The sequence below is a fragment of the Phoenix dactylifera genome, unplaced genomic scaffold (genome assembly GCF_009389715.1).
Source record: "Phoenix dactylifera cultivar Barhee BC4 unplaced genomic scaffold, palm_55x_up_171113_PBpolish2nd_filt_p 000434F, whole genome shotgun sequence".
Taxonomy (NCBI): Eukaryota; Viridiplantae; Streptophyta; class Magnoliopsida; order Arecales; family Arecaceae; genus Phoenix; species Phoenix dactylifera.
The window spans coordinates 42,938-70,370 of record NW_024067870.1 but is presented as its reverse complement, the minus strand read 5'-3'; the positions used below and the strand labels follow the sequence as shown (position 1 = coordinate 70,370).

The 27,433-nt window shown below is 39.8% G+C and overlaps 2 protein-coding genes and 1 long non-coding RNA gene across 5 annotated transcripts; 2 read left to right on the top strand and 1 right to left on the bottom strand.

Annotated features, from left to right (window-relative positions):
- The first annotated feature begins 6,270 nt into the window (after positions 1-6,270).
- On the top strand, positions 6,271-7,901 carry LOC103696925. 2 transcript variants are annotated; one of them, XM_008778652.4, is made up of 5 exons: positions 6,286-6,773; positions 6,880-6,957; positions 7,051-7,150; positions 7,273-7,406; positions 7,476-7,901. In XM_008778652.4, the coding sequence occupies exons 1-5, from the start codon at positions 6,402-6,404 to the stop codon at positions 7,701-7,703; spliced, it is 912 nt and encodes a 303-aa protein (XP_008776874.1). In that variant the 5' UTR covers positions 6,286-6,401; the 3' UTR covers positions 7,704-7,901. The 2 variants fall into 2 exon arrangements, with proteins under 2 accessions (XP_038974803.1, XP_008776874.1); XM_039118875.1 differs by having other exon boundaries at positions 6,271-6,773; positions 7,273-7,901.
- Positions 7,822-23,202, bottom strand: LOC103696927 (long chain acyl-CoA synthetase 2). Of its 2 annotated transcripts, XM_008778653.4 has the most exons (19): positions 22,860-23,202; positions 22,130-22,193; positions 21,566-21,655; positions 21,364-21,420; positions 21,016-21,064; positions 20,387-20,463; positions 19,550-19,589; positions 19,366-19,460; positions 18,810-18,974; positions 10,366-10,476; positions 10,176-10,263; positions 10,000-10,066; positions 9,767-9,842; positions 9,566-9,683; positions 9,124-9,369; positions 8,665-8,804; positions 8,412-8,594; positions 8,208-8,327; positions 7,822-8,096 (listed from the first exon to the last, which is right to left on the bottom strand). In XM_008778653.4, the coding sequence occupies exons 1-19, from the start codon at positions 23,003-23,005 to the stop codon at positions 8,049-8,051; spliced, it is 1,980 nt and encodes a 659-aa protein (XP_008776875.1). In that variant the 5' UTR covers positions 23,006-23,202; the 3' UTR covers positions 7,822-8,048. The 2 variants fall into 2 exon arrangements, with proteins under 2 accessions (XP_008776875.1, XP_017696033.1); XM_017840544.3 differs by lacking the exon at positions 18,810-18,974.
- Positions 23,203-25,660: 2,458 nt separating this feature from the next.
- Positions 25,661-27,002, top strand: LOC120106027. The gene is made up of 2 exons (XR_005508260.1): positions 25,661-25,826; positions 25,901-27,002. It is a non-coding gene; the product is annotated as an uncharacterized LOC120106027 (long non-coding RNA).
- The last annotated feature ends 431 nt before the right edge of the window (positions 27,003-27,433 follow it).

Below are 27,433 nucleotides of genomic sequence, written 5' to 3'. Positions count from 1 at the left end.
ACGGCTTGGCATGTTGTTCAGGTCGGCGCTCGGTCAGGCGAATCATTGCACTGATGTCGGCGGTATGGCCGAGATCAGAGACTTATCATAGTCGACTAGACCCTGCTGGGTCGATTTGCCGTGGAGAGCTGGGGATCCGTAGATGTCAGGAGCCATGCGCATTTATTGTGGAGTAAGTCGGAGATCCGCATTTATTATGGAGTAAGCCGGAGATCCGCATTAATGGTGGAGTAAGCCGGAGATCCGCATTTATTGTTGAGTGTGCCGGAAGATTACAGCGGCCATGCGCAATAAATGCCGGAGGGGTGTTAGAGTACGGTCCTCGGACATCGGGGTTTCTCTTAGGTCGGAGGTTTCGGGGTCGGTCGTCTTGTGGCCGAGCGTTCCGAGGTCGGACGCTGACTTCGGCTGTCCGGGGTCGGAGGTGTACGGCTTCTTAGGGGTATTTATGTCATTTGGGGGGAAACTTTATTCCCCCCCAACAAGTCTAATCCAATGATATGTACAGGGGGGTACATCTCTAATATTCTTGTCCTCACTAATTGATGACACATTTTTTTAATTCTGAGTAATGTGGCACACCACATCTACGGTATTGCAAAATAATATCTCAAATATCGATCCTGTCTCTTGCCAAGTAAAGTATTTAGGATAAAAGTTTTCTATTAGTTTGAAAATATCATAAATTGTAGAGTAAACTACACTGACCTCCTACAATTAACTTTCTGTTAGTTTGAAAATAATCTCTCGAGATTTAGAGTAATTATAGATTTCCAGCGAATGTTTTCAAAATACTCATTCCACTACTTAAGTTTTACTATATACATATCACATAACCTCCTACAATTAACTTTCTGTTAAACAAACTAACTGATTTTGCTGACATCATCATCCTCAAACAGACCTTGTGGATATAAAACTAAGGGATGGAGAGGGATGGCTCATATAGCGAAGCTCACTGCACATTGTTAATCAATAAGATAGATCTAAACATATAAGAGATCTAATAAACATAAACCCCAAGACCTTCAACCATCACGATTTTCACAAATAAAAACATAAGGCTCAAGTAATTTAGAGGACATACCTGAATCCATGAGAATAAGTCCTATTCTTGTTGTTGAAATCTTTAGAGCAATGATTTCTCTCACTTAGCCCTCAATTCAGATGCACCAAAATGCTGGAGATAGTGTTCATTTACAGGGTAGATAGAGGACCATATTTCCAACCTTTTACATACCGTAAGCCTCTCCACCGTCCATCAAAGTGGGAGTTTTAAGAGGAAATTAACCTCTCACAAATTTGACCATTAGCCCATTTTATGGCCATTAACACACTTTATGAGCATTAACAAACTTTATGAGGAATTGAAAGAGCCAAATAACTTAAGAGTCAAGTAAATCAAAAGTCATTCAACATTTTTTTTTTTTTTTGGTCACGTGGGACATAAAAGATCTTTCATTCTCCCACTTGGCCCATATGACAAGACAAATACAAGGCTAACATAAGGCGCACAATAAATTCAATTCAACTTAATCTTAATATGGTCATTGTAATATCATAATCAAACAACTGATTAGTGCGAGTCAGGGCGGTTGTACATCATTAAACCGACATAGTCCCTTCCATGTACTACAATACAAGCAAATTGTTTAACCATGATCCATAAGTGAGAAGTTCAAACATAAGGTCCATATAAGGTCTTTGTGTAAGACAATTCCTGTTAACATTAGCCCTTAATATAAGGTATATACACAATAGGGAAACAGAAAAATCAAAAACACGGTAATGAGATTTCAAAAATATCATTAGCATAAACAATCATTAATTGATTCACAATCTTTACAAGTTATAACCAAGCCCATTCTGTTAACATGTTCCTTAAATGTCTTTGGTGGTAAACCCTTCGTTGGGGATCAGCAATCATGAGCTCAGTCTTGATATGCTTAATAGACACTCTCTGTTTCTGAACTTCCTCCTTAAAGGCAAAATATTTGAGCTCCATATGCTTAGCACCATTAGAATATTTGTCGTTCTTGGAGAAAAACACTGCGACCGAATTATCACAATAAATTTTCAGTGGCTTGGCAATACTGTCGATAATTCCAAGTCTTGAGATAAAGTTTCGCAACCACAATCCATTAACTGTGGCCTCAAAACATGCCACATATTCGGCTTCCATAGTAGATGTTGCAATAATAATCTATTTGGCATTTTTCTATAAGATTGCTCTTCCAGCTAACAGGAACAAATAGCTAAACGTGGACTTTTTACTATCAACACATCCGGTGAAGTCTGAGTCGGAGTAACCAATCACCTGCAAATGATCAGACCTCTTATATGTGAGCATAAAATCTTTCGTGCCTCTCAAGTATCTCATAACTTTCTTTACAGCTTTCTAGTGCTCCATTCCATGATTGCTTTGATATCTTCCCAATAAACTAACAGCAAAACTAATATCTGGCCTTGTGAAAGTCTGTGCATACATCAAGCTTCCAACTGCATATGCATAAGAAATTGCTTCCATCCATTTATGTTTCCATTCATTCTGTGGACATTGCATGAGACTTAATTTGTCCTCTTCCTACACTGGAGCAACACTAGCTGAACAGTTCTTCATGTTAAATCTTTCTAAAATTCTTTCAATATAGGCTTCTTGAGACAATCCTAACAATCCTCGTAATCTATCAGGAATATTTCAATTCCTATCATGCAGCTGCCTCTCCTATATCTTTTATTTCAAAGTTTGTAGAGAGAAATTTCTTGGTTTCAGACATTAGACCAAGATCACTACTGGCAAGCAAGATATCATCAACATATAGAATCAAAAATATAAACCTGCTCCCACTAACCTTCAAATATATACACCAATCAATGGTATTTTTCTTAAATCCGAAAGAAACAACAGTATCATGAAACTTAAGGTACGTTGTCTGGAAGCTTGATTAAGTGCATATATTGACTTCTTTAATTTGCAAACCATTTACTCTTTTTCTTTTATTGAGAAACCCTCGAGGTGATCCATATAGATTTTTTCCTCTAAACTTCCATTCAGAAAAGTTTCACATCCATTTGATGTAACTCCAAATCAAAATAAGCTACCAATGCTATGATGTTTTTGAATGAGTCCTTCCTAGAAACGAGAGAGAAGGTCTCTTTATAATCAATGCCTCCCTTTTTTAGTGAAACCTTTGGCAACATGTTTAACTTTATGTCGTTCGATATTGCTATTAGAGTCAAACTTGGTCATAAAGACCCACGTACAACCGACTGTGTTAAATCCTTCAGGCAATTCGACGAGATCCCAGACTTCATTTTGTTCCATGATTTCAACTCTTCATTAATGGCATTAATCCATTTCTTTGAATCGTTGAATTATATGGCCTATGAAAATGAAACCGGATCCTTACTAGTCCGAATGTCATAATCAGATTCTTGTAGATAAACCACATTATCATCCGAAATACCCAATCTTCTTTCTCTTTGCGACCTTCTTAATGCTACTTCATATGGTTATTCTACAATCGGTTCATTGGTGACAATCTCACTCTAGAGTGATTGATCAGTAGATTGTTGTTCAACATCGTCAAACTGATCCACAATAGTTGGAGCAACAATATTTTCTGAAGGTATGGGTACTAGGACTGGTATCCTAACTTTTTGAATCACCACATTTCGTGGTGTATCACTCCCACTGATTTCACCCTTTTGAAGGAATCTAGCATTTCCGATTCCACAATTCTCGTATTGTGATTAGGACAGTAAAATCTATTGAGAATAACTGGATTGATTTAGAAGTGAGAATGTTGAAAAATAGAACAACTGACAAAAATCTCCAAGAACAAATAAACCATGAGAAGGATCATTGAAAAAAGTACTATTGAGAATAATTGTTGTCGTAAAAAATCTTGCAAAAAATAATTTAGTATTTTGGAAAAAAAATAAAAAGATCTACTAAGGCAATAATGAAATTTTTTTAAGTCTTATTGAAATAATTGCAGAATTTGATTTAGTAATGCAAGAACATGTGCGACATATTCAACATGGTGAAATTCATAATTATTATTTAGGTCATAAGATTCAAAATGAATTAATTCAAATGTTAGCATCTGAAATTAAAATTTAATAATTAAAAAACTTAAAGAAGTAAAATATTTCGCTGTACTACTTGATTACACTCCTAATGCAAGCCATCAAGAACAAATGATCCTAATTTTAAGATGTGTAGATACTTCAACAAGTCCAGTAAAAATAGAAGAATATTTTTAAGAATTTTTAAAAGGCCTTTTTAGTAAACTTATAAATATAATACAAAAACATAAATTTTAGGTTAATGATATAAGAGGACAAGGGTATGACAGCGGATCTTATATTAAAAAAAACATCAATATGTACAAAAAAGATTATTGGATATAAATCCTAGAGCATTTTATATACTATGTGGATGTCATAACTTGAATTTAGTATTATATGATACTGCTAACTTATGTCCTAAGGCTATATCTTTTTCTAGAGTGATACAATGAATTTATACCTTATTTTCTTCTTCTATAAAATGATGAAATATTTTATAAGATAATGTATGCACATTGTCTCTTAAGTCGTTGTCACAGACAGGTTGGAAAAGTCATATTGAAAGTGTAAAAGCAATTAAATACCAAGCTCCTAAAATAAGAGATGCCTTAGTTCAATTAGCGAAAACTAGTGAAGATCCTAAAACAAAGAGTGAAGCCACATTCTTAGCTATATATGAGATTGAGAATTTTGAATTCTTATTGGGCATGAATATTTGATATGATATATTGTTTGCTGTTAACTCAGTTAGTAAGAACTTACAATCTGAAGTATGCATATTGATGTTGCTATAAATCAGTTAAACGGTCTTCTTTCTTATTTAAAAAGTTATAGAGAAAATGGATTCATGACTGCTTTAATTTCATCTAAAGAAATTGCAAATAAAATAAAAATAGAGCTTCTACATTTCGTAAAAAATATGTGATCCATAGAAAAAACAATTTGATGAAAATAGTGATGATGAGACAGCAAGATCAGCTGAAGGATCGTTTAGAATTGATTACTTTTTATATATAGTAAATCAAGCTATTTCTTCAATTCAAAATAGGTTTGAACAATTCACAATATATGAAAATATTTTTGGTTTTTGGTTTAATTTTAGAAAGTTAAAATCTTTGAATGAAGAGGATTTGAGAAAGTATTGTCTTCATCTTGAAAACATGGTGAATATTCTGATATTGATGGTCTTGATCTATTTTCAGAGTTAAAAGTTTTAAAACAAGTTTTACAAATGAAAACTAGTATCCCTATTGATCTTTTACGTTTTATGAAAAAAGTAAATTCTTTTCCAAATGCATGCATTGCTTACAGGATATTGTTAACAATGCATGTAACAGTTGTTTCTACTAAAAGAAGTTTTTCAAAATTAAAGTTAATAAAATATTATTTGCGGTCAACTATATCACAAAAAAAATTAAATAGATTAGCTATATTATCGATTGAAAATAGTACTTTATTGAATCTTAAGTAGAAAGTTTGATTAGTAATTTTGCATCTCAGAAAGCTAGATAAATTATTTTTAAATACATTTTTAAGGTAAAATTTTTTCATCATTTTTCTAAAAATGCGGGGACATCCGGTATTGGATTCCATGCCATGGGAGGATGCAGGATCCAGCAGGGAGAAGTTTCAAGCTACCATAGCTATCCGTAAAGGAAATTATAGAAGGCTTTTTGAAAAAAAAAGCGCATCTCTATGATTGCTAACGATGTCGACCATTATGATACGCGGAGTCTAGACTTGGAAGCTTGAAGCACAAGTAGTTGCTAGACACGGCCTGTGTCTGAGCCATTCTTCGGTTTGGAAACTTCGCTTCCAGACCGTCCAATACGAGAGAGAGACCGAGCTTTGCACGTGTTTTTCCTTATTTATTTATTTATTTATTTTTGGTTAACCAAACCGAGCGGCCACCCATTCTTGCCTTCCTCCGGTCCCGTGGAAGTGGAAAGGCCGGGGAAAAGTCGGGAGAATAACGTCGCAGAAAAGAGGCTCCGCTCTACGACACGCGTCCGACTCTGAGCTCTCGCGGGCCCACCCAGGACGATGGAAACTTGTACTTGCTTTCTTTGCATTGAATTCCATGCCGACTACTTCTCTCCCTCTCCGTCCTCTCGGTCGGATCCCGCCGAATCTCCTCGCTCGGCCGATGGGCCCACAGATATGCCTCGAATCTTCCCCTCTCCCCTCCCACACCTCCACCTACCCTCCAGCGCCCTCTCCATCCCCCGAATCTATGATACGCGTGAATAAATACGGCAGCAAGTAAACACGGGGAGTTTGGAATAAGTAGAGAGAGGGGTTCCAAGAAAAGCACAAAAGCAACAAAAATGGCAGGAGCAAGCAGATTGCTAAGGACTAGCAGAGCTCTCCAATCAGATCACCACCCTCCATTTTCCTCTTCTTCTTCCAATTTTTGTCGTCTCCCGTGTCCCAAGTTTCTGACCGGTCGAGGAGCGAAGAGCATTCTTCCACAAGACTGCCGGGGAAGGAAGAGGGTGCCCGTCTCTCCGGGCACCGCGGTGACCTCACCTGAAAAGAAGCACGAGCCTTCTTTTTTCGAAAAGGGGATGGAGATTATGGATCTCTCATCTTCCCGCGTAGCTCAGGTAGCAAAGCTGGCTCTCACACTCTTCGTTCCATCGCGGCAGGAGGCTCCAGAGGGATTTTCTTCTGCGCATTCCGAGATGCTCGTCGAAACCGTACTACTACTACTACTACTACTAGCACTACTACTTCTACCATTACTACTGCTGCTTTCTCATCTTGCGGAATCCATCTCCTCACCTATCTGCTTGCTTCAAGCAGGGGATCGCTGGATGCCAATCCTTCACACTAATCGCGGTTGCAGGATCCCTGATCGGCTCGGTCTTGTGTTTCGTTGAGGTATTTCTATGGAATTGCTGATTCACAGAGAGTTTTTTTTCCCCCCCCTTCTTGACTTGAAAAAAAAATGCACGTGTACTTGATGGATTTCAGGGTTGCTTCCTTGTTCTGGAGGCATTTTTCCAGTACTTCCATATGATATCACAACGGCTGGCTGAAGGAGGTATCATACAGCTACTCATCGAAGCCATAGGTACAAATTCCCCATACTTCCAAATCATCGATTACTTGGAGCTCCTTTGATCTTTAAATCAAATTTTTACTTCATTATTCACACAGTAACGAGTTCATGGTCTCGACCAATATCCCTGACAGATACGTTTCTTGTTGGAACTGCTCTGCTTACGTTCGGGATGGGGTTGTATGTCATGTTTTCCGGCTCTGCCGACACTAAACAGAACAGAGGATGGCAAATTGCCGAGTCCAGCCTTGGCTCATTTAACCTTCAGGTTAGATATTTGGATTTAACTGAGAAACATTTCAGCAGGAATCTCATAATATTGCTAAATCGTTTTCAGATGCTTGCAAAGAGTATGGAGATGCAGTCGATATCAGAGGCAAAATCAAAAATTGGGCATGCCATACTTTTGATACTTCAAACAGGGATGTTAGAAAAGTTCAAGAACGTGACCTTGGCCAGTGGCTTGGATCTAGCTTGCTTTGCCGGAGCTGTATTCATCTCCTCAGCTTGTGTTTTCCTCCTTTCGAAGCTCACAATGCAACGAAGCAAAAGTGCATGGATATAATTCATCACAGGCTACCAGATTAGAAAAACAACTGCAGGATACTTCTCAGAGGATCAGAATTATTCAATCCAAATTTTATTCAAGTGTCGTAATTAATCAATCACAGTTTTTTTTTCTCTTTTTTTTTGGTGGGGCTGAGAAACTTGACAGAAACTGACGCAGTGATAAAGCAGTAAGTATGAAAAGCAGGAATTACAGAGAAAACAGAACCGAGAAACCTTATTTTTTTTGTTAGTTTTCTCCCAACCTTCGTTTACATCTAAATATGAGGGAAGAGAAACTTTTCAGATGAACGTACTTCGTCTGGGTGACCATAATACAGTAGTTTTTACATGGCTAAAGGAATCATGCCTTTGTTTCCTTCGCTTCTTGATACAGTCCATCGATAAAGTCCTGTAATTAATCGTTGTTTCCCATGATGAGAAATAATTGAAAAAAATTACAAATGATATATAAAAATTGTAAATCACCAAGAAAGCACTGCATCAGTTTGAGTCTTACTACCTTGTAATATTTGAGCAACTGCGGCCTCTTCAATTTAAAGGTCGGAGTAATCAGATCTCTCTCCATGTCAAATGGTGTTGGTTCGAGATGAACTGCTTTCAGCAGCTCGAATCCTTTAAGCTGCGGTGATCGAATTTTATATCAGTCAAGTCATGTTTTGCAGTATCATTAAGTGTTTTGAAATGCCAATGATTAATGACGTACTTCATGTCTTCGACCGGTATTATTGAGCTCATCAAGAATGTATTTTCTTGCTTTTGGATGCTTGCACAACTCTTCAAATGCACCAATGACATCATTGACTGCTGCCCACTCCTCTACCAGCTTCTTTTCTGGAACAACCACGCCCACGAGAAAGGACTCGAAACTGTTTCCGTAGACCCAAACCTACACGATATAAACTACGTAAGATGATAACATATTTCAAATCTGCAGATAAATATGCTAGTATTACTACCGATGCGACAAGAGGGCACTGCATGTATGTGCTTTCAAGGTTCTCCACAGCAATATATTCTCCTTGAGACAATTTAAAGATATTCTTTTTTCTGTCGATGATCTTCATTGCACCATTGGGTTGCCATTCTCCAATGTCACCTGCATAATAAAGACTAAAATAACTACCACCAGCATAGCTAAAAGCCTAAAGCAAATGCCATTATATATAAATTTGCTTTGCAGTCCCTGAAACTTATAGTTGCAGGAGAAATCTAGCTAGTGTAAGTGGAAATCCATCTTTCTGAATTGCTCTAATTGATTTTCCCAACTCATTAAGCTGATGTCAGAGCTTTAAGAAGAACTCGGTCACGCATTCTTCCACTAGTGTGAATCTCAACTAGAACGGTCTGCAAGATGCTGAACAGATTGATGCTTATTTTTGATATACAGAAGAGGGGATAGATAGAGTTCTTTTAACCTGTATGAAACCAGCCATCTACGATAGCTTCACTCGTAAGCTCCTGGTGCTTGTAGTAACTGGAGAATAAGGTTTTACCCCTCAAGCAAATCTCCCCGCGAGGTACATGGGAAAGAGCATCATACCCCATTTCCGGCACTGACTCAAGTCTTGCCTCTATGGTCGTGACAGGGACTCCCACTGTTCCCATCATTGGGAGTACGTTGGCTATAGATGTGAAGCACCCAGAGCAACTTTCTGTAAGACCTGCAAGCCAAATATAATAGAAGTACTAAAAATTATGCATAGAAGATCTGTCTTGTGTTCAATTATATGCAGAAGATATATCACAATGTGGAGAATGGGCTTCTTCCAAGAGCAGTGAAAGTACAGCACAAGATCTATACAACATATGACAATGTTTCTTAAGATTACATGCACCAAAAGGGTAGTTCACCATTACCATATCCTTGTATAAAGACACTGCAGCATACGACTCTGAGGAACTCCTCAATATGTCTAGGTAACGGCGCAGCTCCAGATATCATGATGCGCACTCGGCCCCCGAGTCCTTGTTTGATCTGTGGTGATGATCAAGAAAAGGGAAATCTAAACATTCTCATCTCAAGAAGTCATGGAGGAGGGGCTGAAAGTTGGCACATACTTTATCAAAGACTAATCTGTCGAAGAAAGGTGATGCTTCATTTTGTTTCATCCCTCTCCTCAAATTTTTCAATTTGCTGATGAAAGCACAGCGATGCCATACAACATAAATAAAATATAGATATTTATCAAAAAATTTGCTGGAATCTAGATTGAAAGAATGTTCTATGAAATGCAAATCAACAACAGCAATCAGAAGGACAGTGCCATGAGGCTGCACTCTAAAAAACGTACTAGTCATAAGCATACTGGAATAACTTCTTTGTTAACATTCCTCCAGATGAAATTTTCTGATTTATACCTTCAGTCACATACACCTCACAATGTCAAGGTGGAAAATTGAATAAGGAAATTCTGACAGTAAGTTGCTTAAGAAGTTAACCAAAAACTATAAACTATAAGCAGTGGACCTGTGTATATACGGTCATAAACTCGAGGTACACCACAAAATAAAGTGGGTTTCAGTTCCTGAATGTCCTCCATCAAATATCGAACATCCTACAAAAGAAAACAACAAGTGCAAATTAATTGAGAGAAAATCAGGGGAATAGAAAGTCATCATAACAAAGGGAGGTTATAGCAAAGATACATAGGTCATACCCCTTGCCAGAATCCTATGGAGGCACCCTTAAAGATGCAGTAGTTCTCAATTATCTGATCAAATATATGGGCTAAGGGAAGGAATGAGAAGTATGAGTCTTCCTCAGTCACCTATAGGCACAAAATTCATGATCTCTCAATCTGACAATAGATAGATTGTCTAAAGAACATTAGTTTACTCTTCTTGGAGATCAATCTAAATCTAGGCATCCAAATTTGCGGTAAACCTTGAATCATGTCATATAAAGCACATGAAATTAAAATGCTTAAATTGCAGATCCAAGTGGCAGGCATGCAGATAATACAACATGTCTATGCTGCTCAATTTCCATATCAGAAGTGTGTATTTTGTAGTATGTTTCAAGTCTTGCTAGCATAATTTATAGAAAAAGACATCGAGATTGATAGAAAGACATCAAATGTATGTCTTTTTGTGGATAGATAAAAATATACAGATGTAGTGGTGAGATTAACTGGGTTTGATACAAAATCCAATTAGGTGACATTTGAAGATGGGGGTTTTTAAAAACGAAGATATGATCTAACGAATATGATATACTACCTCTAAAATCAAAAATCATTTATTTGGCACACCCCTTGCGTTGGAACCAAGTTGTTGCAAATGACTACATGGCAACATGTTTTTATTTCTTTTATAGGTTAGGAAGAAATTACATGAAAAGAAGAAAGTCTAAGATTGTTTCCAAACAGACATCTCAAACATGTAGTTGAAGAGATAATTCAGATTTTCACTAAGAAATCTATTTCTCATAAGCTTAGAGACTAGATGTCTAACCAATCTTATTATCAAAATTTAATTGTAATTCTTTTTGAAACAGAATTATATTGCTGGGACAACAATTTTTAAATCTTTGGACATTTTAAGCATTGGACACTTTGCCCTGTAAATAAGATGAGATCTTGCAGATGTTGATGCAGCGAAATGACTATCTATTACTAATATGCCAAATAAAATACAGTAAATTCTTAAAATACCTTAGTTTTCATTGAAGAAACAACAATACCACTATCAAAATAACCTAGCAAATTTCAGGCATGAGTAGATCCCCAGATATTCATTCCATATTGCCAAATTAGTATGCCATAGAACAGGCAATTTTTTTAATGTTAAAAACAGGAAGATTTCTCCAAATTATGTACAAACATGGAGGTATCTTGAGGAGTTGAAAATGATTTATATGATATAGCAATCTAGGAGAAAATGTATAAACAAGTGAAAATATAATACTATGTCAATCACCAAATAGCATCCATCCTGATATACCTCAGGACCTACCTATACTAACAAGGCAAACAGACCAATTAAAGCTCGCCATCTAGCCGCAGACTGACCATTCAAAGCTTGCCACATGGCCGAATCAAAAAGCTTGTAGAAAGTTCTCTGTATGTCCAATTCTGCTCATAGCTGGTAACAACTTGGCCATATCACTAACTGTTTTCTAATAAATGGGGTACTCAAGCAAATCCCGCAACCAAGAAGCGTGAGCGAGATTCATGGGCAAAATATGCAATTTGTTGCCTTGTCAACTAGTGTATATACCCAAACTACTTAGCAACAGGTTCTGGCTCTCACCTATATATTGCGTTCTCGGGGGCCCTCTAAGAAAGTTCTCATTCGACTCTCTTGCGATGCCTCTCTACCCCTCTCAAGCCTCCTATTTCTTGAGATTTGTGTTTGACTTAGACATCAAAAGGTCCCCGTCAGACAAGCTCCGATAGGTGGACTTCTTTGTTTTTATTGTTTTAGGTCAGAGCGCCACCCAAAGCCATTCCTCTGCCTTCCAATGTCGACTTGTGGGTGCTCGACGTCGGGATCATCGCCGATCAAGTGCAGCAGTCCAGCAAAGCATCGCCATAGAGGCGTGCAGCGAACCCATCCGATTTTCTGATCCAGACGATAGACAAGCCAGGATCTCCAGCGATCTCCACCAACTGGGCACTAGGTTGGACCGGTTCTCTGCGGCAACAAATTGGTGTTAAAAGAAGGATCTTTAATCCCCATCTTTGGAGATCTAATCGATCGAGTGGATGACACAACTATGAAATCAAGAACACGTGCAGTGACTACAGTCACCCAGCAGAATGTAGCCCTAGAGTCTGACGGCTCTTTACAGAGCCCTTGGAGTGCTCCTCCTCAGCAGGAGCCACAGCCTAACCCATTGGTCACAGCTAAGCAAATCCATTCTACTCATGCAGCAGGTTCAAATACTAACCCCTACCATCTAGAACCTGCAGCAGATGGCTGCTAACCAGCATTAGCAGCAACCACAATGACAACAACCATGAGATCACGAGGATCCGGACCATCCGGTGCAGTCGAGTCATTATTCCCATCCTCAAAGTCTAGGACAGGCCCGACACAATCACTATTCTCTCCTAAGGAGTTAGGGCAAGGGAGGCGGCATTGGTCCCCAAGTTTGCAGTCTCGAGGGGGATCAACGCCGGGACATTCATCCCACCACCATTCGAGAGGATCTCCAGGAGGGTGGTTAACCTCGACCATAGATTTAAGGAGATGGATCAGTGTCTTAAGGCCTTAAGAGGCCGCAACATCGAGCTCGAGGACGAAGTTGACTTCATAACCGACTCTTCATTCTTAACGAAGATCATGGAAGAATCCCATCCTCCTCGATTCAAGATGTCCCAACTAGAGATCTACGATGGAACTACCGATCCAGCAAGAGTACCTTGGGTGCTTCATCGACCACTTGCAAGGTTGAAACAACATTAGCGAGAGTTGCTTGCCGCCGAGCACCAAATCAACTAGCCTACTGCGGCATCATCAACACTATCTTGGATGATCCAACAGTAGGTGGAATGATCTCGTCTGTGCGAAGGAACTGTGAGCGCTCTACCCAAGCAAGAAGCTTTGATTCGAAAAGGCAGAGGACGGACATGGTGATTTCCTTCTCGAATGCTAATATAAAGGATGTACAAACTCCGCATGATAACACCATTGTAGTTTCCTTAACCATCACTAATTATAATGTAAAATATGTTTTAGTGCATAATGGAAGCTCGATGGAAGTATTATTTTATAAGGCTTTTTGCAAGATAAATATGCCTACTGACCGATTAAAGAGGATAAACTTTTCTCTGATCGGATTCTTGGAGGACCCCATCTCCATAGAGGGGTTTATTTTCCTTCCAGTCATAGCTGGCTGGACCCCAAAGCAAGCAATTGTGATGCTCGATTTTCTAGTCGTAAAAGTCCTCTTAGAGTACAATGCCATCTTGGACCGACCTAAGTCGAACACCTTTTGCATCGTAGTATCTACCTACCACCTAGTCATGAAGTTTCCAACTAGACAATACACAAGAAGTCCGGGGGGACCAAACATTTGGTCGTCAATGCCATGTGGCAACTCTCCAAAAAAAGAATCTTACAGAAGCACTACATTTGAAGGATTCGATACTTGTGACAAGCAAAAGCAGAAGCAATGAAAACCGGCCGAGAAACCCCTCCAATTCTCTCTCAGCGAAGCGGTCCCAAGAAGGATAGTACAGATCGGAGCCAACCTCAATGAAATTACCAAAGTGTAGCCGATGGATTTCCTTTGGACCAATGCCAACATCTTCACTTGATCAGCCTCTGGTATGCCAGATATAAGCCCTGATATGTTTTTTCACAAGTATGGACCCAACATTTAGACCAGTTCGGTATAAGAAAAGGAGCTTTGCTCCTAAGAGACAATAGGCCATTGATGAAGAGGTAGACAAGCTCGTTACAGCCGGCTTCATTCAAGAAGTCTCTTACCCCGACTGGTTAGCAAATGTCATCCTCATGAAGAAGGCTAATGGAAAGTGGCGTACATATATTGATCTCATCGACCTCAGCCAAGCTTGTCCTAAAGAAAGCTTCCTATTGCCGAGGAGCGACCAGCTCATCGATGCGACATCAGGGTACTGAATGCTAAGCTTCATGGATGCATTCTCGGGCTATAATCAAATACCGATGGTACCGAAGGATGAAGAAAAAACCTCCTTCATCACTGGTAAAGGGCTATACTGCTACAAGGTCATATCGTTCAGACTCAAGAACATTGGAGCAACTTACCAATGCTTGGTCAATAAGATCTTCAAGAACCAGATCAATCACAATATGGATATCTACGTTGATGACATATTGGTAAAGGGCAATGAGACCAAACAACACATGATCGACCTACAACAGGCATTCACAGCATTAAGAAAGTATTGCATGAAGCTTAATCCAAGCAAGTCCCTTTTGGAGTCAATGCAAGAAAGTATCTACATGATGGAAATGATGCCCTAGAAGATGAAGAAGGTGGTCCAACACTTGGCAGGTCGGATCGCGATATTGAGCAAGTTCGTGGCAAGATCAACCAAGAAATGTTTATCTTTCTTCAAAGTGCTAAGGCAGATTAAAGACTTTTAATGGTCCGAGGAGTCTCAGACCATCTTTGACCAACTCAAGCAGTACCTCAACTCACCACCCCTCCTCACCAAACCAAATCTAAAAGATATGCTTTATCTCTAACTTGCGGTATCTCCTTCCACTGCAAGCTCAATTCCCATTCATAAAGAAGATGAAGTATAGAGGCCAATCTATTATGTGAGCTGAGTCCTCCGAGGCGCCGAGACAAGGTACCTTAAGCTTGAAAAGGTAGCCTCTACTCTCATCACCTGGGCTAGGAGACTTTGGCTCCAATTTCAAGCCTATTCCATCACCATGCCAACTGACCAACCATTAAGGCAAGTCATGCAGAAGCTAGATGCATCAGAAAGGCTGATTAAATGGGCAGTCAAGCTTGGAAATTAAGTTCGACATTCACTATCAACCTTGACCAGTCATCAAAGCTCAAGCACTAGCCAACTTCCTCGTAGAGTGCATGATTGCCAAAGATGCAGAGGTTAACACAAAGCTAAAGAAGCACAAACTGGAAGATTACTAGATGCTCTACATAGACAGATCCTCCAACCCAAATACAAGTGGAGCCAAGCTAATCCTCACTAGTCCAGACGAAGTCGTGGCGGAGTATGCCTTGCGTTTAAGCTTTAAGGCGTCTAACATTGAAGCCGAGTATGAGACCCTCCTCATCGGCCTTAAGATAACCCAAGAATTTAGAGTTTGGTGCCTAAAGGCTCTCAACAACTCCCAATGAGTCATCAGTTAAGTTCAAGGCGACTTAGATGCAAGGGTGCCCATGATGTCAAGATACCTTCAAAAAGTCAAGAACATCAATTTGCCCTCTAAGGAGTTTGAGATCCTACAGATTCCTCGATCGGAAAATGCTATGACTAACCTACCTTTGAAGCTCGCCACCTTAGAATGTGTTGATCTACCGAGGATGGCCTACCTTGAAGTGCTTGACAAGCCAAACATTGAGGAGCCAGCTTTAGTTCCACAAGCTAATCTTGAGCTGATCTAGATCAACCTCCTCGTTGATTACCTTCAAGACAAAAGACTTTCCAAGGATAGGAAGGAAGCTCGAGGGCTCAAGAATCAATCCTCATGTTCCATCTTCCTGGAGTGGAAGCTCTACAAGAGATCATTCACCCTACCTCTCCTTCAATGTCTCCGACCTTTCGAAGCTAAATATGCACTCAAAAAAGTCCATGAAGAAATTTGCAGGAACTACTTAGGGGGCAGGGCCTTAGCTTATAAGATCCTCCGACAAGGCTATTACAAGCTGACCATCCACAAGGATGCAGCTAACTTCATGAAGAAGTGCGACCAATGACAGCGACATGCAAACATCCAGCGACAACGAGTTGCCTCTCTCACACCGATCAGTGCTCCTCAACCTTTTGCCTTCTGGGGGATGAACATCCTTAAACCATTCCTATAGGCAACCGAATAAAGAAAGTTCCTAATAGCGGCCATCAACTACTTCACCAAGTAGGTCAAGGCTGAGTAATTAGCCCGGATCACCAAGAACACCCAGAACTTCGTATAGAAGTTCATCATATGTTGGTTCGAGCTTTCTTGGGCCATCATCACTAATAATGGAAGGGAGTTCGACGACATCCACTTCAGAGAGTTCTACACTAACCTCCACATAGATCATCGGCTCACCTTAGTCGGATATCTTCACGGCCAATGGAGTAGCCAAGGTAACCAACAGGACCATCCCGTAGAATCTAAAGGTATGGCTAGATTGAACAAAGGGGCTTTGGGTGGACGAGCTCCGTAGTATTCTATAGGCTTACCGGACTACTAACTAAACTCTAAAGGAAGAAATACTCTTCAACCTCGCCTTCGGCAACGAAGCTATGATCCCTTTGGAGATCAGTCTACCCTCCCAGTAGTGGACTTCTTCGACGAGCAAAGAAATTTGGAAGGCCTCCAAGATAACTTGGATTTGCTAGAAGAAACAAGGAAACAAGCTCGGATCTTAATGGACACGTATCAACAACGAGTAGCTCGGTATTACAATACCCAGGTAAAAGTTAAGTTCTTCCAACTTTGAGAATGCTCAAAAGGACTAAGGTGATTCAACCAACAGAACAAGGCAAGTTCACTCCAAATTGGAAAGGATCATACCAAGTAACGGAGGCCATTCACCTCGGAATTTATCATCTACAACATCTTGATGGGACACCTGTAACTTAGATATGGAATTCAACCAATCTTTGAATGTATTATCAATAAGAAATGTCTTATTGCAATGTAAACCTAATCTCAATAAATGAAACATTGTTTCTCCAAAAATTATCAAGAGTGTTTCAGATTAGGTAACTTACTCTACAATAAGCTAAAGGGGATCAAGCGTGTCCCTTAAAGATTGTTGACTGCAATACCCATAATGGGTGTGTGTGCCTAGAACACCCTAGTTAGGCATCCTTTCCGATGAATGCCAGTCATGGATTATATTGTTGAGCAAGTCTTTCTAGTGATCATCGACGAAAGCGCCTTTGAGTATAATAGTTCGAGTGAACCATTCTACAACCCCACGTAGGCAACACCTAGTCCTGAACCGATCATCGTGCCAAAGACTTGGTGAGCTAACCTAGCTCTCAAGGTTGGGATGATGACTTGGGTGCATAGGACGAACATGCCATTTTACAACCCTGAGGAGACAAAATCTTCATCTTGAACTAGCCCTCATGCTGAAGACCTGACGAGTCAATCAACCTCTCAAGGTCGAGACAGCTCGGGTGCACAGGTCGGGAGAGCCATTCCACAGCCCTAAGGAGGCAACATCTCTATCCTGTACCAGCACCCACACCAATGATCTGGCGAGCCAACTGACCTCTCAAGGTCGGGATTGCCCCAAGGATGCAATCTTCCAAAGGCTTTCGAAGCTAACGAGATAGCCCGACTGATCAACTTTGCAACTTGTCTTAATTAACCGGTTTTGCCTGAGGAAAGCACTTCCTTTGCTCGAGCCGATCCCTTGGCCTTAGAAGTGGGGGGCAAGTGATATACCTCAGAACCAACCTATGCTGACAAGGCAAACCGACCAATGAAAACTCGCCACCTAGCCATAAGCTGACCATTGAAAGCTTACCACATGTCCGACTCAAAGAGCATGCAAAGAGTCCTCTATGTCTCAAACTCTTTCCACAACTGGCAACAACTCGGCTGTATCATTAACTATTTTCTAACAAATATGGTACTGAAACAAATCCTACAACCAAGAAGCATGGGTGAGATTCACAAGCAATCAACCAGCATATAGCCCCAAACCACTTAGCGACAGGTTTTGGTTCTCGCCTATATATTATGTTCCTGATGGCCCTCCAAGTAAATTCTCTTTCGACTCTTTGCGCTGCCTTTTTGTCCCTCTCAGGCCTCCTATTCTCTGAGAGTTGTATCTGACTTAGGCATTGGAGGGCGCCCTACTGAACATGCTCCGAAAGATGGATTTCTTTATTTTTTCTATTTTAGATCAGAGGTAGTGTCGGAGCACCACTCGAAGCCATTCCGCCACTATCTAATGCCGACTTGTGGGTGCTCGACGTTAGGATCACCGCAAATCAAGCACAGTAGTCCACCGGAGCATCGCCATGGAGGTGTGTAGCAATCCCATCCAATCTCTCCAACTCAGACAGCAGACAAGCCAGGATCTCCAGCGACCCCCACCAACTCAGCGCCAGAGTTGAACCAATTCCGAGCGGCAACATCTAAAAGGAAAATCACTTAATTTTTAGGTTAAATAAAGGGAGCTATGTTGTAATAGGAAATGCGAAATTGAAAAATGGGTAAACATGGAGAAAATGTGATGCCACGCTAGTCGCCAAATAGCATCCATCCCAATTGGAAATTACTTAATTTTTCAGTTACATAAAAGTCAGCTATGCTGTAATAGGAAACGCGAAATTGGAGTTTGGAGTTCCTTTCTACCCTTCTTTAAGCAAAAGAGCTAGGTTCTTGAAGCTACCCTAGTGGAAAAGCTCTCCGAAAGAGAACAATAAAATCTGTATATCATTACAAGTGTTGGGAGCTAAGTATTTACCACTTTATCTGTTTCTAGAAGTAGATGTTCTGTGGTAATGACTTCAGCAATAACAGCCTTGTTTGTCAGCATGACACCTTTTGGGTCTCCAGTTGTTCCACTAGTATACATAATTGTGCATATATCATCCTTGTGTTTTGGAGGAAGTTTACAGTTAGCACTACCCTGAAAAACAAAAAGGTCCAGATTTTTGTCAAAATCATATGAATGAAGTTTCTACTGCAGATATAGTTTATGTTTGATTTTATCACTTGTAAATCTGCAAATAAGAGTAGCATGTATAAATCTGCTGTCTGAATTAAGAATACAAAGATTTACATACCTTCTAATGGCACATTAGAAATAGCTCGCATTATATACATGATAGTTGCAGACTTAATACACTTGGGAGGTATCATGCCATGAAGAAGGGGATAACCAGCAGAAGTATTATTGATTTGGATATATGCTTTGTTAAAAATGTAAAAACTAACTAGCATCTTCAAGAGCAATGAGCAAAGGTAAATAAAGAATTTAAAATATGTAACTCTAACATTAGGAAGTGTAAAGATACTACCGAAGAGATCAAGTCCTCCCAAGAAAAGCAAGATACCCCAACTTGTTCACATTCTCTTTTTTGTTCATCGGTCACCATTCCAAAGCTAACAATTGCTGGATTTAATAATGCATAATAAAGATGTTATTGCCCCGAAGCATTGTAATGCATAGATATTGAAATACAAGATTGCTGCTCAACATACTCTTGAGATACATGGCACATTTTGGTAGGCACATCAATATCTGAATAACATAGAGTCAAATTGTGAGATACATATAACATAAAAGGAGGGGTTAATGATGTTGATTATGCTCAGGCCCGACCAACACTATGAGTATATTTAGGATTTCTTGATATAATAAGTCAAGCTTGTAAGCAAATTTTTCCTTTACAAGAATATGATTTAGGACTTGTGGTTGTGTAGCTTTGGAAGCATGAGAAACAATATAAAACCAAACAAAGGTTCCCCCCGTTCTATCATTTTTAATGGATAAAATTCAACACATCAACAATGGCAAAACAAGATATTAAACTTATTAACTCTGACCCAAATAAAAACTTCCTCATGATGCCAACTGACGGGCACGAGGATGCAACACACTGACTGAGCTCTTAGTGGTCAGCATAATGCTACAACATGAAGAAATCCACAAATATGCATATGAACCGGTGGTCGGATTAGCTTAGAAAGTACATGCAGTTCAGGCTGAGTATAATATGTTATAAAATGTGAAAATATTCTATAGTTAAAGCTCTAACTAATTTGCAAATTTTCTTAGTAGTGCAGCAGTGAAACTGCTCTTTACCACCAGAACAGGTTTCAGCAAATGCACATGTAAAACTTAATAAAGGGACAAATATAATCTTAATCTGGTCAAATTCAGACAATATCCATATTTATTACGAAACAAACCTATATATCTTGATTGAAAGAGTCAAGAGGTAGGTTGAAACTGTCTCAGCAACCACTGGCATGTGAAGGTTGTTAATAAATACTAATTGACATAACTTGGGAGGTAAGAAAATAATTTCAACATACAGATTTTATTTTGTTTTCTTGAACAAAAGCTATTGAGACTTCTGCATGGTTGATGATGAACTCCACTGCATTAGCACCTGCATTGCAAGATGTAAAACTAATGAAAAAATGCTAAGACTTAAAGTCTGAAAAATTAAGTGTATGAATGTCATGTAAAGATGAAGAGAGTAGATTCTCATAGTCACGTCACCGAATCTTCCGAGGAATCTTTGAATAACCACCATATGCATGGTTCAAACTTGAACATGCTACTATTATGAATAATGATATTGGAAAATAAACCAATTAGTTCTTTTTGTTTCTTTTGATAAGCAAGCATTTTGCTAAACAATATAGCATAGTGCCTTAACTGGGTAAAAGTTTTTTATGCTTCAGATCTGACATATATATTATATGGTATAGTTTTATGGAATATATTAATACAAACATGGGGCACTGGAATCACTTGATGCTGACAACAGTCAACAACATATCATCTTTCTCGAGAGATACCCACCTAAATTCTACAATCTAGTATGACTCTTTGTATTTTAAGCTTTTGCAGCAGAATAGATATTCATGTTTATGATGCAAATAAATCAGAATAAGCCATTTGAATTATTCCATGAGAAAAGAAAGTAAGCACCTACCAAGGGTGTCATACAGAGGCACATAACAGATTCCCTGGCTATTACAGGCCTGCAAAATCCACGATGTATTAAAACTAAGAACTACTAACAAGAGCGAGCTAATAATTCAAGAACAGTTTTAACACGCTATGTGGGCCTATATTAATTATTTTCTCACGATTAGAAAATGTCTAAGAAACAATTTTGTATTCCTCACCCCCATTATGCAAAAACATTATAAATCATATAACTGGTGTAACAAAAAAAAAATGCACTCAACATCACTTTTCCATTTTTCGTACAGGTGGACATGGCTCTTATGAAATGTATGACTAACATAAGATGCACAATAACAGAGAAAAACTATACCTCCATGGAAATCACCCATTCAGGGCTGTTGGATCCATATATGCCACAACGATCTCCCTAAGAATAAAATAGCATCTTGTAAGTATTTTGTTATATAGCCTCATGCAAACAAAAATCTTATCACATCATATGCAAACCCAGTCAAGTATGCACCACCTAAAGTTAAGAGTCACATGTAATAGAAGCATTTAGGTTGGCTTACAGGGTTAATGCCAAGCCCTCGAATGGCAGATCCAATCTTGATAGCTATGTCATAGACCTCTCCATACGTCTGCCATGCATACTGACCGACCTACAAATTCAGCTTCTCTTTAGTCACTGAGTATTGTTGCCACTATGCAGCAGTAGCAGTAATAGCAATAGGCTGTTGTGCACAATTGATACAACAACATTCTTTATATTGTATAAAGCATTTATGGATTATGAAAATTAACTAGGCCAAGTATAAGTTATGATTTTGCTCTAATTTTGGTGGATTAGAAAGAGAGAAACCCATAAACCCATAAATAGATGTCTCAATTCAGCTGCATTCGGGATTATCATGTAATAAGCAAATACGGATGACAAAGGCCATCAGTTGGAAGGAACATTCTTCACCATGCAAAAACAAACTTATACTGTACCTTTATGCATATCCATGCATCCATTTGCGCATACGCACTTTTTCTCCCTTTAATGAAATGTTGGTGACTTGATCACTGTGTTTCTCTAAAACGATTTATGCACTTTCTATGGATACTTGCGTATGTAAAGATATGCCAATTACCTTCCCATTAATGACTTCGCGATGACCAAGCATTTGGTTCTGAGGACATCTTTTAACTGATCCACTGCAAGAAAACAGAGACAAAACATAGTAAGTCACATAATTTAACGGTAACAAAGAGAAGTTCAAATGCATGCCTCCTCCATTTCAAAACAAATTTCTCTCTCTAAAGAAATCCTTTCCCATGTTTATCGTACATTGTTTTTCGTCGGACCTGTTGTAGATATGATCAGTTTATTGGGAAACTGGAAATATACACAAGAAAGAAAAGAAAAGAAAGAAGTCGTGAACTCAAATCAATGCTCTGCCAAATTGGGCAAGTGCTAACTCAGGAGTCTTCGACAGGATATCATCTGATCTAATACAACTAGAAATCCTCAAAGAGCAAAAAATGTTGTTGTGTACCGCCCACATTCAACTTGTGGCCAAAAAAAAAAAAAAAAAGCTTCCCTTAAATATTTAAAAACCATTTTTTTCCTTGAAAAAATGGGTCATTGTAAGAAGGGAAGAAATTAAAGAATGCATAAAAGAACAAAACATTCTCATTAACTCTCACTTCATCCATGCTTTTCAAGCAAATGGAGCAAAAGCAATCAATGGAAACCCAAGAAGCACTTGAGAATGGAAACTTAGCAAAAGGAACCACAGTGCACAAGAAATATGTTGATGAACGAAGATTATAATCATGAAGAGCGCAGACACACAAATAAATTAACCGGAAAAATCCAACCTAAGGAAGTCCCAGGGGGAATCGATGCCAGCGGGCAGTTCCAAGAGACCGTCTCTTGCATAGATGGACCGATAAACCGGACCGGCGGAAGGCTTGTTTCCGGCGGCCGGTCTCGACTCCTCCACCTTAACGGAATAAACTTCCATGTCTTCCCCCAGTTATCTTGCCTTTTGTCCGGTCCGGTGTATGGCGTTCGATTAGCGTGGAGAAGATTTAGCTGTCATTTAAAGAGCACACAGCCTCCAGTGAAAATAGGTTGGAGAAGATGGGAAGTAGAGGGAGTTCGGTGGCTTGTTCAGAGCTATAAATTAAGTTTGGGCTGTGGGAGGAAGCAATTCGGGAAGGCCGTTGGAGCTAGCTTGTCGGCAATTTAAAACAAAAACTTTGGCGCAACAACTTTGGCCGGCATTTATGAATCGGACAGCCTTTATGGTTGGCAGTCGCTCACGTAATACTCTTAAAACCACATAAATAATTCTAGTCCTATAAAAAATTTTTGACCTTACCCGCCATTACTGCCTTCTTCGTCCGTACCACTAGCTTTCTTGTTTTTTACTCCATTATTTATTTTTTTTCATGGGCAGGGCACTCCATTATTTCACTCCATTAACATCTTCCCATCCATATTTCACACTAAATTAAGACAGACATAAACCAAATCCAAGCACAGGCTGGATAAATCTAAAAATATAAAAATACCGTAAAAATTTTTAATCTATCTAATTTGTTTCTCGACAAAGAGAATTACAAGTATTGTATTCAGTCATGATAATGAGTCCACTCCATCACTATTGTCGAATTTAAGTGTATTGAAGTCATCCTTCAACCTTTTCCCATTTGGCTGTAACTGAAACGAGCGTGGACTCGGATTTGCACTGCGGGAATCCAAGAAGGGGAACTAATACTTTTGGAGGCAAACCTCATAAGCATCCGCCATGAGATCAAGTTATACGTAGCATAATCAATCAATTAAACTTTTTTGAGAAACGTAAACAAACAACCAATTAATTAGCAAGCAATGAAGCAACATGATAAAAAAGAATGGTTGTCTCTCTAGAATGCCACCACGTGGCACAATTATAGACACCCTCAAGTTGACAAAGATGGGCCAAGCCTCGGCTGGCTTATCTCTGTAGAAGGAAACAACCTTCCGTGCTTGACAAGACGCAGGCGAATCAAGACATCACCACTGCTTTATCAGCCCAATTCTATCTGCCAAAACCTCTAGAGCTGACACAAAGCAGCAGGAAAGTACCTGCCTTAAAAATTCATGATGGAAAAAAAAAAAAAAAAAAAGTCTGGAAAGCAAGTGAGCTAGGAGTAAGAGCTGCCGTCCGAAGAGATGAATGTTGACCAAAAAAAGCTAAACTTGTGAAGCCAGTAAGTTACGGACTGAGACGATGGCAGGCGAATTCTTCATGATAACGATGGATCGGTAAAACTGTCTGGAAACTCTAGTATTACATCCTGTCTACTCACTTCAAACTAGGGGATACTTCTACAATAAAAAGCATAACTCCACAAATGATGACACAGATACGCTAGAGTACTTAATCTTTTGTTCCTCATAAATTCCACTTCAATGGAAAACCACCACCTTCATACCTCTGCTTGGCTTTCAGCATCTGTCCTGTCCCAACTCACAAATACTCATGGACAGCTTGCACCAGAGGCCAAAGTGGTAAAGATTGGAACAACCAATACCTATTACCAGCTGGAAGCCGAGAGAGAGCGAGAGAGAGACCACTTGACCAACGTTATGGTGAATACAGGAAATAAACATTTTGATTCATGTAAGTTTCCGTCAGTTCACAGGTCCCAGCTGCTTATTTACTTTATACGACAGCATTTAATATGCAACCAACGCCAGCATTTAATATGCAAACAACGACAGCAGCAGCTGATCACGGTGACCCATCAAGTAGGACATCTTGTATTCGCTAGCTCCTAAAGTTAGCTGGTGAGCGTTCTCAGCTTTAGTGGTGATGCCAGCACAAATCAGGTCACCTGCTAAGATCACTGTCCAATGACTCACATGGATAATATACCTGCACTACAAGAAAGTAGGGCTTTGCCGACTATTCATCACCGACGCTATCAACGCTATCAAACAGCGTCAGCGCATTTCGAGCGGGGGCCAAATTTGGCGATGCTTTTTGTTAGCGTCGGATGAAATTTGGATACGACGACGCTTTAAAACGTCGTCGGAGACCAAAAGGGGCCCAACACCTCCAATTCCTCCTTTTTCATCCCCGATCCCCTGATCCCTCCTTTTTCATCCCTGATCCCCTGCCCTCTCTCTCTCTCTCTCGCACGCGGAGCAAACCCTAACCCTTCCACCCAGCCGCCATCCCCCCCTTCTTCCTCCCTGATCCAACTTGTTCTTCTTCGGATCCCCCTCCCCCTCCGAGCTTCGAGGACGATGGTGGCCGTCGAGAAAGGTATTCTACCCCTCCGAGCTGAGGATACGGCGGTGACGGCAGGCGGGCTGTGGTCCGACGCGATGAGTGGCCATGGATGCAGGCAAATGGAGGCCCCCGTCCATCTCGTGAGTTTCATCTCCCCCTCACCTCTCCATCCAGCCTTGCAGCCCCATCTCCCTCCAAAAACTCCTCCTCCTCTCACCCTCCCCTCATCGGAGGCCCAGGCCGCGGCTCGTGGCATCCAAAGTTCGATCAGGCCCCGAGGAACGTTCAAAGGCCTCGGAGGCGGCTAGAGAAAGAGATCAGAGAGATGAGTATGTTCTAATTCTTTAATTTTTCCGGTATGTTCTTTCTAGTTCCTTTTGGCATCCAAAGTTTCATTTTAATTGTTAATGGTTTTTTGTTTTTCATTTTCTTGATTCTGGAACCCTGCAGATCGGCGCATCTGAGGGCGATGGAGTTCCAAGACCGGGGAAGATTCTGTGGAAGATGAGGTTGCCATGAAGCTTCTCCTGGTCACCATCGGGGACAAGGGTACACCAAGGTATTTGCAATTCCCAGTAATTAGAACAGCGCAATTCCGTTCTTTTGATCTGATTGAAGTTTCTCTTGATGCAGTGGCTACCCCAAAGCAGATCAGAGAACTGATGAAGGTTGACGGGCTCACCAATGATGAAGTGAAGAGCCATTTGCAGGTAGGTTTGGATTCAATTTGATTGCCTCTTTGCTTCTTGCTTCTTAAAGGGTGCCGAATGCTTCGACGGCAGTGAACCATCCTGTTGTCGTTATGGGAGATTTATGGGTTCCCCAGGAGCACTATTCTGCTTCACAGAAGAGTGCTTCCCAGTCTGGTTCTCCCCAAACCCCTCTTCAACTAGCTGGTGCTGGCCACACAATCTCCATTACTGCTGGAGATAGCTGCGAGGAAGAAGATGGGAAATCGGAGAGCTGCAGCTGGAAATGAGAGGATAGCCATTATGAGGAAGGGAGTTAAGCCAACAACCATCGGGGACACCAAGTCCCTGATGAAAAATATTTTTTTAAAAAAACTTGGGGCCAAAGCCGACGCTTATAAGCGTCGGCGTAGGTAGTTTTAGCGACGCTTTTAAGGGTCGCTAAAAAGCGTCGCTAAAAATCCACCTTTTACAACGCTTCTCAAGAGCGTCGGGAAAAATTTTTCCCACTTCAGTATTGCCAACGCTTTGGCGACGCTTCTGTTTGCGTCAGTGGTATTTTAGCCGACGCTTATTAGCGTCACTAAAGGTCGCCAAAAGCGCCGGAAAAAGTTGGTTTTCCTGTAGTGCTGCTAAGATCCCCGTCCAATGACTCACATGGATAATATAATTTATTTATTTTTTTTGCTAAAGGGATAATATAATCTTTGGTGTTATGAACCAGAGCCAAATATGAACTGACCTCTTGAGGTATGGGAATCTCCTCCTACGTAGAGGGTTTTTTTTTTTCATTCAGAACCCTTACACAACAGTTTTCACCTCCCAAGAATTTTGGTCGATCTCATATCTAACCTGGTATATGATAGCAGAATAACATTTAACATAGTAAAAAAAATAAATTATAAAAATCTTCAAGGTAAATTATATTTATACCTAATAATATAAAAAATCTATAATTATCCATTTAGGTTTATTTTTATCCAATACTTTAATCCATAACTTAATAGAACGTTAGTCAAACATTAACTTTTAATGAAATTCAAATGCCACCTCAAAAAAAAATAATTAACCAAAATAGCCCTACGTGATGTAACAACTATTTAAGGACATAAGAAAATATATGAGTAAATTACAAAAACCCTCTAAAGTTTAGATTTATTATACTTAAACTTTTACATACTCCTAGTTAAATTTATAATGTTAGTGAAACCATTTATCTATTGTGAAAAGTCAAAATTATTTCTATAAAAAAAATAAGGCTCCTCTTTCACTTTTTTGACTTTTGGATCTCTTCGAAGTCTTCCGTCTTCAAGAATCTTCTTCTTTTCGAGATTGGGTAACTAAGATTTCTTTCTCGCTTTGCCACTCGACCACAAGCGTCCTTTTCCGACAAGCGACCAATACTAAGCTTCCTTTCCAACCGGCATCCGACAACGAGCATCCTTCTTAACCAACATCCAACAACGGGTGTCCTTCC

Excerpts from the sequence above, each read along its gene's own strand:
- LOC103696925 (XM_039118875.1), top strand. The coding sequence starts at position 6,402 with ATGGCAGGAGCAAGCAGATTGCTAAGGACTAGCAGAGCTCTCCAATCA. Across the intron at positions 6,774-6,879 it reads CCGAGATGCTCGTCGAAACC|GGGATCGCTGGATGCCAATC; the intron begins GTACTACTACTA and ends TGCTTCAAGCAG. Across the intron at positions 6,958-7,050 it reads CGGTCTTGTGTTTCGTTGAG|GGTTGCTTCCTTGTTCTGGA; the intron begins GTATTTCTATGG and ends GATGGATTTCAG.
- LOC103696927 (XM_008778653.4), bottom strand. The coding sequence starts at position 23,005 with ATGGAAGTTTATTCCGTTAAGGTGGAGGAGTCGAGACCGGCCGCCGGA. Across the intron at positions 18,975-19,365 it reads GGGAGGACTTGATCTCTTCG|GGTAGTGCTAACTGTAAACT; the intron begins GTAGTATCTTTA and ends TTTGTTTTTCAG. Across the intron at positions 8,097-8,207 it reads AGTTGCTCAAATATTACAAG|GACTTTATCGATGGACTGTA; the intron begins GTAGTAAGACTC and ends GATTAATTACAG.